The sequence below is a fragment of the Brachionichthys hirsutus genome, unplaced genomic scaffold, assembly GCF_040956055.1.
Source record: "Brachionichthys hirsutus isolate HB-005 unplaced genomic scaffold, CSIRO-AGI_Bhir_v1 contig_1437, whole genome shotgun sequence".
Taxonomy (NCBI): Eukaryota; Metazoa; Chordata; class Actinopteri; order Lophiiformes; family Brachionichthyidae; genus Brachionichthys; species Brachionichthys hirsutus.
Window position 1 is genome coordinate 41,092 of NW_027180411.1, and position 11,030 is coordinate 52,121.

Genomic DNA, 11,030 nt, shown 5'->3' on the forward strand with positions numbered 1-11,030 from the left:
GTAATTAATAAGAGATCCGATGCTACCCAATGATTGGAACAATGCTGATACCCATCAGAGTTACTTGGTCCCCACAGGCTAATACTGCCATTGCCACAATTTAATAGACTTTCAAACTGCTGTGAAGACAATCTACACTGGTATCTGAAGCACGGTGATTGCAACCACTGTGATGGAGATCATGTGAAAATTAGATAATAAAATCTAATGGAAAAGTCAAGATGCACCCTTATGTAGATTAATTGACCAAGCGTTCAAGTGTCCAGGTTCCACTCGGACAAAACACTTTCCAATTTTAGATTACTATCTTGGATTTGGAACACGAGGGACGGGAATGCTGGTGGGATGCTTAAACTTATCTGATGGGACTTTAGATTCATTCAGAAAAGCCGTATCACACTGTAAAATATTAAGACCCAAGATAGAGTGGATGATTCTAAATCTCTTCTGCATCATTTCATACAGACATATGTCTAATTAATATGTGTGTGTTTAAACTGTATGCTGCTGACTTAATGGAGGCATAGCTATAATGGCAGAAAGAGCCCCCCCCCCCCCCAACACTCAATCTGAACCAAACCCTATCGCAGCTCTTTCATCTATCACCACTTCTTCCCACTTCATTTATCTCTAGCCCGTGGAGATCACTGGTGTGATCGAGGAGGAGTTCACAGTTGCTCGCCTCTATATCAGTAAGATAAAGTCAGAGGTGAAGTCCATGGTGAAGCGCTGCCGTCACCTGGAGAGTCTTCAGATGGAGTGCCACCGAAAGATGGAGGAGACGGGCAGAGAGCTGTCCTCGTGCCATCTTCTTGTTTCACAGGTGAGGGAGGATTGGCAGGACCAACAACATAAATCTCTCAATCCAGAGCGAAATGTTGATACTTACATGGAAAAACCTAGACCTATATCCACTGAAATATTCGCTGTCACAATTTTTTTTGCACTTTTAACCAGTTTCCAAGTGAATAATGATCATATTTTTTTATGGATTATATCCATTCCACAGTCAATGAAATGTCTTTTTCTACTAATTATTATAAATTCTGTTCTGACTTTCAGCACGAGGCAAAGATCCGCTCTCTGACAGACTACATGCAGATTGTAGCGCTGAAGAAGAGACACTTGGAGGACAGCTATGACTCTCTGAGTGAGGAGGTGGCCAAACTCCAAGCTCAAGGTAGAATGATACAACATTATACCTTGAAATAAATAAAAATAAAAAAAGACAGCAAAATATGCACTTTCTTTATTGGTAATAAAACTGCCTTTGACTCTTCACTGGAAGCAATTTTACTGGCTTCAATGGATAATTTTAGTCCGTGCCAGAGGCTTGTCTTTCCTGTCAAGAATGCGAAAAACAAGAATAAACACTGATGAACAACTTAGGCTTCCAAAACAGTCTATAGCACCAGCAAAAAATGTATTAATGTATATTTGAAATGTCCGTGAAGTCCAGCTGTCTGCAGATCCTCCCTGGATGCAAACCAGTCCCGAAGGCAATGCTGGTCATTCTTCCTGAAGAGTCACACAGTACTACATTAAATTACTTGTGGATTTAAGAGTAAATCAATTTTGGCCCTACTCCACAGTCAAGCCAGACAGTGCCCAGGTAATTACGGCGGTAGATTAGTACCAAGTGCTGGAGGTGATGTGGAACTCACAGTCTGATGTGAAGCAGAGAGACCCGTAATGTTATCAGCAGACATCATTGATAACACACCAGATTAGCATAAGACAATGCCATCGATTCTCCTTTTCGTAAACGTGCCTGCTCCTCTTCTTCCTAATATTTTTGTCGTATCTTACTTTTCTTTCAAAAATATTTTCCCACTGTAATTTCTCCCAACTTTGTGTCTGCGTGTGTTTTAGAGAGCATGTCACAAGTGACCAGGGAGGAGAGTCGCACATCTGGCCAAGGCACTTGTGATATAAAGGTAATCATGGCATGACAACCATTTAGCAAGCCATTTCAACAATCAGCTGGTGTGTGTGGGGGGGGGGGGGTACAATGTGACTATACAATATTTTTGTATGTTAGCTTTAGGTTGTCCAATGGCAAAACATCTTAATGTGAAAATGAAGATTTGTTGTTTTATTATGAGAAAGTTTATGTCATGTTTGGTCCGTACAGGTTGCCCAGCAACTCAACGGAAATTAACCAATGTGATTGGCAGTAAATCATTATTTCTTTACGATGAATTTCTGCGTGGATCGACCATGCAAGGGACAGATTGTTGCATATCGAGCTTTAGAATGGGTTTTTGGCAGATTTCCTTACCTTTGGATAGAACTAGGGAAGGTTTTCTGTCCTCATGCAAAGCTAGGAAAAGCTAACTGGCCACTAAATATTTATTGTTCAGGCATGAAAACATTCAAAAGGTCAATTATAAACCTCGAACTGGGTGGTTCTTGAGGCCCCCCCAGGAGCGATTCCTTCTCAGCTGTAATCGTTCTGCTTTCAGCTGCTAGTCACTCACGTGCAGCTGGGAGTATTTGCTGTTGTTGGTTTATGTTGTTGTTTGACAGGTTCATTGATCCCATGTCAGTGTGTGATGTGTTACCTTTCATTAGCCATGTCTCACGCCGTGCTCAGTGTCAGTGTTACGTATTCACGCGACCCTTTATATTCGTAGATGCACTGGTGTTTGTAATTTTATCCTTTCCTGTTTGTTAGTCATTTAATTTTCCCTCTCTCCCTGCCTCTGAACGATGCCGCTCCTCTTTTTCTATGTGTGACTGTCACCTCCTCTTGTTGTTCACACCTCAGAGGGCTCTGGAGCAGCAGATGGAGTCACATCGTGAGGCACACAGCAAACAGCTCGGCCGCCTGCGCCATGAGATCAATGAGAAGGAGAAGATCATCGACGACTTGACTGAGTCAGTGCTTCGTTGTCGTTCTTCTTTGACACATGAATTTGGGGATTCTTAACTCAGACTCCAACCTTCACTTCTGTGGGAGTAGAAAAAAGATGAGCACTGGGGTTCTCGTCGGTAAACGGAAACCCCCATTGATCGACAACTTGGCTGACAGTGTATGCGGTCCAAAGATTTTTTTATATTTGAATACGTATAATCCATTTATTTTTAACTTATTGTTAAACGAGTATGTCCAATAATTGCGAGTACGTAAGTGAGGAGCATCTGTACGTATCGCATTTTAAAGTCTTACACTTTCTAATGACAGAAATGCATAGTAACTACTATAATGACAATACTTAGAACCATAAATCTGTTCATGCTTTGAATCTCTGAAGAAGCTGTTGTCCACTTTTCCAGCTGCAACCAGAAGCAGCAGCTGGAGTTGGACCAACTGCATTGTGACTTTGAACATCTCCGGACCCTGGAGCATCACAAGAACTGTCAGCTGGAAGAGCTGATGTGAGTCTGTGCTTTAACTGTCTTGGCCAACTTCCAAACATTTCGCCGCCTGGACTCAAATTGTTGCTGTTAATACACATCTAGCCCTAACCCTGTCTCTCCTCCTGTTTGTTGTATGCTGTATGCCTGTCTATGGAGTAATTCAGTTATATAGCCCGAGGGCTTATCTAGACATGATCTCTTCACTTCTTTCTCTGACTATCTTTGCACCTCCGTTATGGAGTTTTTGGCTCATACGCAGCTTTCTCCACTGACCTTTGCAGCATATTGCATCAGAGCAGCAGATGGTGGCGTCCCAGAAGTGGGCCAGCTGGCCCAAGTTGCATTTGTTCTTTTATTTAGAAATTGTTTGGACACCGGTACTCATTTTCGTTAACTGGGATATAATTTGAACTGTTCTATCCGTCCTTCCTGGCAATATCTGTCTATAGATATCTGCATGAGCGGCATGAGCAGTCAAAGCAGGACCTCAAGGGGCTGGAAGAGACCGTTGTAAGTCATTTCTAACAGGTATCCCTCAACTGCACTGTCAATTTACTTTAATTGCTCCATTCATTTTCTTTGTCTTTCCCGTTATACAAAGGCTCGTGAGCTCCACACTTTGCATAATCTTCGCAAGCTCTTTGTTCAAGACCTCACAACCCGCGTTAGAAAAGTAAGACAAACACAAACTGAACTGCAGAACTCAATTAAAAGTTTAATTCCCTGCACATAACCATTGTAGCTTGATTATGTTTGTCTTTACCTCTATCGTATGCAAATGACAATTCTGTAGCTGCAACATTTGTGTCGAAGATCTTTATTGCTTCTGTCTGCAGAGTGCAGGAAAAGAGGATTATAGTGGGGGATTAATCATCCAGAAACAGAAGATATCCTTTCTGGAAAACAACCTGGAGCAGCTTACTAAAGTTCATAAACAGGTAACAACTTACAGCAACAAATATCAAACTGTTATAGTGCGAGACAAAAAATAACATTTATCACGACACCCTTTTCTTAAAATTCAAGATAAATCGTCTTTTTGTTTTTCTTTCGTCCAGAAGCCACATGATCACTCGGCATGGTTGCGTGGCTCAGCTAGAAAGAATATGAGACGGGCACAAAAACAGCAGGCTAAATAAAAAATTAGAGCAGTGTGCACCATTTGTCATTAGCCTCCTATGGGCAAAATGTTCGCCGGTAAAATCAGTCATCTCACGAGACCGTCTGAGGAAAAGGAACCCACACAAAATAAAATCATTCTTTACATTTGACTAACACAAATTGAATTTACCTCATGGGTACATGCAATAATCCTGCATCGTTCTCCTCACTGCAGCCTTGCGTTCAAAAACACTGTACATACTGTAAACATGCACGCTTCCTCATTTTTCAATAATATTTTTCAATGCACTAAAGCAGTGGAGTGTTGATGTGTGAGCTGAAGTCTTTTTTTTTTTTTTAACTACAGGGCAGCTTCAAATCACTCTCATTTTATTAAATCTGAGGAAGGCTCTTGGAGGAGTATATCACCAGAATGATTGAGAAAATATGCATGAAGTCATTATGTTAGAAACCAAGATTATTATTATTATTCTCATTCTTGCTTTTCAACTTGAATTCAAGAACAAAAAGTAAAACATGTCAGATATTAGACTAATTTGTTAAAAGTAGCATTTTAAAGGGAAGCATGTGATATATTACCAATAGAAATACACTCTTTTCTTCAAGTAATACATCCCATCAATACTTTCGAGTGTGATATCACTTCAGTCTGTTCTTGTGTTGCATGATTAGCTGGTACGTGACAACGCAGATCTTCGCTGTGAGCTTCCCAAACTGGAGAAACGTCTTCGGTTTACAGCGGAGAGGGTGAAGGCGCTGGAGGGAGCGCTGAAGGAGGCCAAAGAAAGCGCCATGAATGAACGGCACCGCTACCAGCAGGAGGTAGAGCGCATCAAGGACGTGATGAGGGCTCGACCCCCATTCCGTCGGCCTAATACAGCACAAATAGGTAACACCTGCACTGCGCTTTCAGCATCAAACTTCTGCATGCCAAATAGCTGCATGTGCAATTTCCATAAAAGCTGTTTAATTGGAGAAGATGATGAGAACAAAGCACTATCCTCCGATTGGTACATCGGTGGTTTCCCCGTGAATCCATCCATCTGATCCGATCTGATGGTATTAAAATGCGGTATTCTAATATTTGTATTACATTCACATTGAAGCCATATGATTTACATTTATAGTGGTGTTAAATCCTTTGGTGGTCTCAGACTCAGACTCAGACTCAGATCCTTTGCATAAGCAGAATCCATAAATGCAATCTCAAGCTCAACACTTTGAAAAGCTCCATGTGTCGAGACATTAAATCCATCAGCTGGTGCATCTTAATTGCTCTTCTTCATTAGTTAAAAGGCACTACATTATCGAGGCCACAGTAACTTTATTTTGTTTCTCAAAATTAAATCACTCGTAATGTTTAATTTCCTTTGCAACTGAGCTGGCTTAGACTTTCATATGCAGAGTTTTACCAAACCTAATTTCTTGACAGTATCTCTTACAGCGGCAGTAATATGCAAAGAAGAAAAGGAGCGATGTCTCTGGATACTGCAAAATTCATGTTAGATTAGTTTAGAGGAACTGGAGTCGAAATCAAACCCTGTAAAATGTAAATCCTCCGCACCACCATATGTTCACTATTCTGTCTATCCATTCACACCATTCCAGTCTGTAGCTTTTCTGACATTTGCCCTTTAAATGCAGTGTTGTTCAAACATATGTTTCATGCCAGAGGCATGCTGCAGGATTTACATACAACTGCCCTGGTTGGATGTGCCTCCCTTCAGCTCCATCACCCGTTATCTATCCCTTTACCAGATCGTAACATATTCATACACAGCCTCCCCGTGCATGAGTGAGCTGTGAGACGTGACGAGTCTTTCTGCAGCAATCTTTCATATCTTTCAGTTCCAAATTCAGGAGCGCATCCGCTCTGACACAAAGCCCATGAGTATTACATGTTTTCTGCATTTCATGGTCCCAACAGAGATCCAATAGGTGTCTTATTGGAAAATACAGCTGCCGCCTACATTGTCAAGACAATAAAACGCTCATTTTGTTCACGTGACTGTGATACAGACTGATATTCGACTCCCACATTGAGAACATGAGTTCATCTGTATTTGATGGTTACATTTTTCTGATTATTTAATTAATTTCTGAAACTTTCACTGTATAATCCAAACTTCTCTGGATGTATTGTTTCTCATATAGTTTATGGAAAAATCTGAAAATGAGAATTACAAAAATCCTGGTTGCAGCAGGAATGGCATGGGGTGTAAAACTAAAGTCTATACAGTGCAATTTGGAATGACTTGCTTTGGCCACCCTGTGAAACCTCAAACAGACGCTTTGAAAATAATGACTTTCAAGTCAAGTCTTCTCATTTTCTCCTCTCTTCTGCACAAGTGCTTTTAGCCTCCATTATAAATAACACCTTAGTTAGTTCATGGAGGTCATCGGCTCCACAGCTCTTACTGCACTGACAGGTTGATAAGCCTGAGAGAAGATAACCTGAGGCAGAATCCAGTGTCCATTCATCCTCTAGGGTTGTGTCTCCAGAGAGCCCTAAATCTAAAGCAAATGAGCAGATGATCTGACCGCCACTCCACTCAGACCTGTCATCACAACACAATCCATTGTCTTTTCGTGAAGAATGGATCAATCGATAAACCGGTTGGAATTTCTCATTAACAGCCAAGCCTGTTCGTGCGGGTCACTTCCCAGCACACTCTCCTGCCAACCCCTTCTTCATCCGAGGTTACAGTGATCACATCCCTTTCCTCAAAGCTGGTTTCCACAACAGCAACAACCTGGAAGCAGCTGCGTCTGCAACGACAGAGACCTGCTCCAACCAGAACAGCCCTAAAAAACACACTGAGCCCCGACATTCCCAGTCACCCAATGACATCCAGGGAAAAATGTGAGTAAGCAGTAGTACACGGTCGAATCCAGTAATGAACTGCAGCCGATTATGGTTGCATGGCTTTGTACTTCAGAGTTTGGACGACTCCATTGCTTTGAATCACATCTGCGTTCTTGACTTTATATCAGCCGTGGGTAAAACTAATCTCACTAACTAGCTCAAGATATCTGTGTACTGCAGTATATTGTGTTGCGCTCTAAAAGCGAAAAACTGTTAAACTGCGCATTTTAAAGTCTAGTGTGCATACGTGTATTTTCAGAACAAGCATTTCTTTTAACAGTGATTTATTATTTTGCGGCTGACTGAGCATTTGTGTGAACTTATATTTTCTATGTCATTCTACTTGAATCACAGACTGCAGTAGTCTAAAGGCCAATGTCGATATGTTTAAAGCCCAACTCTGAGAGTTGCGTGTGTATCAAATATCTCTCTCTGCTGTTTGCAGGCTTCCAGCTGAACCACTGAGGCAATCAGATAAGAATGCTTCAGAGACGCTTGATTCAGAAAATGGTGAGCCCTGTTCAAACGAAGCCTGTTAAAATAACGAGGAATATTATGATCATCAGCAGGGGTGAAATCACTTCACCCCGGATTTTTAGTGGTACTATTATACCAGCCTTTATAATGGAGTTGAATGTTATTTTAATCGCTGTTACTGTTTGTGTCTACTAAACCAGTTTACTGTAATTATATTTCCTGCTGTTTTCCTCTTTTTTATTTCTTTCATCTTCTTATAATGCGCTTGTAGTCAGCAGGACTGATCTTAATACTCTACCATTGATGAGGGAGGGCTGCGCCCTCAGCATCAAACAGAAATCCTTTAGATAAAGTGTCAACAAATGTGTGTGTGCGTGTCTGTGTGTGCGTGTGTGTGTGTGTGTGGGGGGGGGGGGTCTGCTCCAACAGAGTTAAGAGGAAATCGATTAGCGTTGCAGCATCATTGCTCAGACAGACAGATAGCCAGTCAGACAGGCCACCTCAGCCTGCTACCCATAATGACGGGTGTCGAGTTGTGTTGTTTCTTTGATTCAACAGGAATATCAGTAAAAGTCAGAAACACTGTTAGAGACGATAGATCACGCCAGCCTTTTTTTTGGGGGGGGGGGGGGGGGTTAAATGATAGACATCAGTGATTCTTTGTACAGTGACCCTTTGTAGAATGTAACCTGGCTGGTTTTATTTTTTTGTTTCCCATGATGGGCTCAACCCTGTGAACATCAGGAAAAGCAAAGATTTACGTCTCTATCTTGAATAAGAACACTCAAAATAATCAATAATGATCAGTTCAAAATTGCACATAATTGCACTGTAAACAAGTGTTTAAGAGTATTTTCAATCAGTGTGATTTTGTTTTCAATATGGCATTCTGTCCTTCCTTCAGCATGGACAGTAATTTTCACATTGTGTCCTGCGTGTTAATAAAAACTTATGCAAAAGGGCCAAACTGAGGTTAGACAGCTTGGTAATTCATGCAGCCTAACTTATTTGCTGGTTGTATTCTGCAGAGGCGTAACCTTGACAGCTCCGTTTATTAACTGTCATTTTTAATAGAATAAGTTGAGCAGCCATATAATCCAGCCGAGCATGAGGCCCCTTGATAATAGCCTACTCCTAAAATTGATATACACTGTCTTCTGTGAATGACAGCGACTAAATGCATACAGTCTTCTCAGCTGCTGAAAATTGAGAAGCATCTGACATATTCTGATAAGTGATGGTGACAATATGTTGCATCACAAATTCTCTTTGTCAGGGTGGAACAGGCAGCGCACGGGCCCAGAGGGATCATATCTGCATGTGTTTTTGGAAAATTATTAATGTTAATCCAGCTAATAATTCGTGCGATCTTGATGCAAGAAGTACACAGAGAGACAACCCAATGGCCCAATTCTGCATGCGAGTGCTGCTCCAGTGGTAATGCACCACTATGCTGCGTGGGATGGTGGAACAGATTGTGTCAGAAGTAAAATTGTCCTCATCAGAAAAATGTCAGCATTTGTTCAAACTGTGTTAAACACAAAACAAAGAAAAGACAGATGGTTTTTACTGTAACAGGCATGCAAATAAAAACCGCTGACTTGGCAGCTTGTTTATACGTTATGAAATAGTTCATACAAAACAGCAGATGGTCTGATACCGCTGTAAAAGCTCCACTGGAGAAGGTGGCGATGGATGTTACAAAGGGTTAACTCTCTCTCGCCGTCAGCAGCGTCTACCAGCTCTACAGAGCCATCATCGAACGACCACATCCTCTTTCCTTCAAGCCAATGTGCCTTTGTCTGGCTGGGTCATTGATTCGTAAAAAAGCACATTGGGGCTGTTTGCAAACGCAGTGACAAACATCCTGTTCTATCATTTATGTTATGAGAAGTTATTATCTCAGAACCAGCACCTCAGATTGTTCCAGAGTTGTGTGATGAATTGCTTTGTGCTCTCTCACAAACCCACTTCCCCCTTAATGCGCCACACTGCAGTCCCTCCACTGCGCACCTGCCTGCCTCCTCATGCACTTTTTTCCATCCACAGGAAACACCACAGATATCAATGACAACAGGTAAGACACGGTGCATCGTTACTGCACAATTCCCGCTGCTTTTACTTGTCTTACTGAGGATCCTGAAATATTTGCTTTTGATAAAAGCTGATCAACAATCATTTGAAAGCAGGAAATGAGCCTCCAGTATGATAAATTATTGGAATAGAGCATGCTGAACAAAGACACTAGCACATGTATGTTGCATGCAGTGAGCCCCGTTGCTGTAACCTCACTGATTTGCCTCCTGCTCACTGCTGTTTCTCCATCGCCGCCGCCACGCTCCATTACTGCTGCTACTGCTGTGGATGTTGCTGCGATCACACACGTGATGGCCCCTTGACTGCGACGCGTTTGGTAGCATGTGTCTGAATGTGAATTCCGTGTCCCAAACTGACGTCTGCGACAATCGGGACCCAGCCAAACTCCTCAGCCTGCAGCCAGAGACCCCAGCCAGTTAATGATCCCAAAGAGGTAAGAACCACAGAAAAACAGAGCAGATACTCAGTTTGCTTGAAGACAGCTTCATGAATTATTCCTGGAAAATCCTCATATGTGCAAATCACAATGTACTTGCTTGTTGATTCCCTTCTTCTGGGCCTCTGGATTTGGTTTCATTAAAAAAAAACACGTGTTATGACAATTGGAGTGGTTTTTAATTTGCGTAATGTTGCACCTCATCCATTTTTAAGATGCAACTAAATTGCACTGAATGTCATTGAAAATGCACTCAGTACGATGTGTGTACACTTTGGTCATTTGCCTCAAATGGTTACATTAAATATTGAAGACTAAATGCAAGGTCACGTGTATTAACTGATGCGAATGTCAAGTCTGACACATGCTTGTTCCCTGCAGCAGATTGAAGACCCATTTAAGAGTCTTGCGGGGCTTTTGCATGCTAATGCACAGGTCATAGAATCAGAATCAGAGGTATGACATTTTTATTAGATTACTGGGATACAAAAATAGACAGCCCTGCTTTCAATGAAAAATTACCGAAATAAATGGAGCATAACATTTTTCTGCAGAGTCCCGCATTAAAAATTCTTGCAATCCCTGACTGCTCTGTGAGACACAAAAATAGCCAAACAAAAAAAGCAGCTGCTCTCAGAAAGGAACCTTTTTGGATTTTATTTTTAAATC

General features: G+C 41.6%; 1 protein-coding gene across 1 annotated transcript in view; it reads left to right on the forward strand.

The window, feature by feature from the left end:
- The window catches only part of LOC137914724 (kinesin heavy chain-like), a 36,169-nt gene extending 25,824 nt beyond the window's left edge, over nt 1-10,345 (forward strand). Inside the window, exons 16-29 of the mRNA XM_068758220.1 lie at nt 635-823; nt 1,063-1,180; nt 1,873-1,937; nt 2,771-2,880; nt 3,280-3,381; nt 3,813-3,873; nt 3,965-4,036; nt 4,200-4,301; nt 5,158-5,374; nt 7,123-7,348; nt 7,797-7,861; nt 8,733-8,740; nt 9,826-9,905; nt 10,276-10,345. Of these exons, the coding sequence (XP_068614321.1) occupies nt 635-823; nt 1,063-1,180; nt 1,873-1,937; nt 2,771-2,880; nt 3,280-3,381; nt 3,813-3,873; nt 3,965-4,036; nt 4,200-4,301; nt 5,158-5,374; nt 7,123-7,348; nt 7,797-7,861; nt 8,733-8,740; nt 9,826-9,905; nt 10,276-10,345 (1,485 nt within the window). The remainder of the gene's footprint in view (nt 1-634; nt 824-1,062; nt 1,181-1,872; nt 1,938-2,770; nt 2,881-3,279; nt 3,382-3,812; nt 3,874-3,964; nt 4,037-4,199; nt 4,302-5,157; nt 5,375-7,122; nt 7,349-7,796; nt 7,862-8,732; nt 8,741-9,825; nt 9,906-10,275) is intronic.
- The last annotated feature ends 685 nt before the right edge of the window (nt 10,346-11,030 follow it).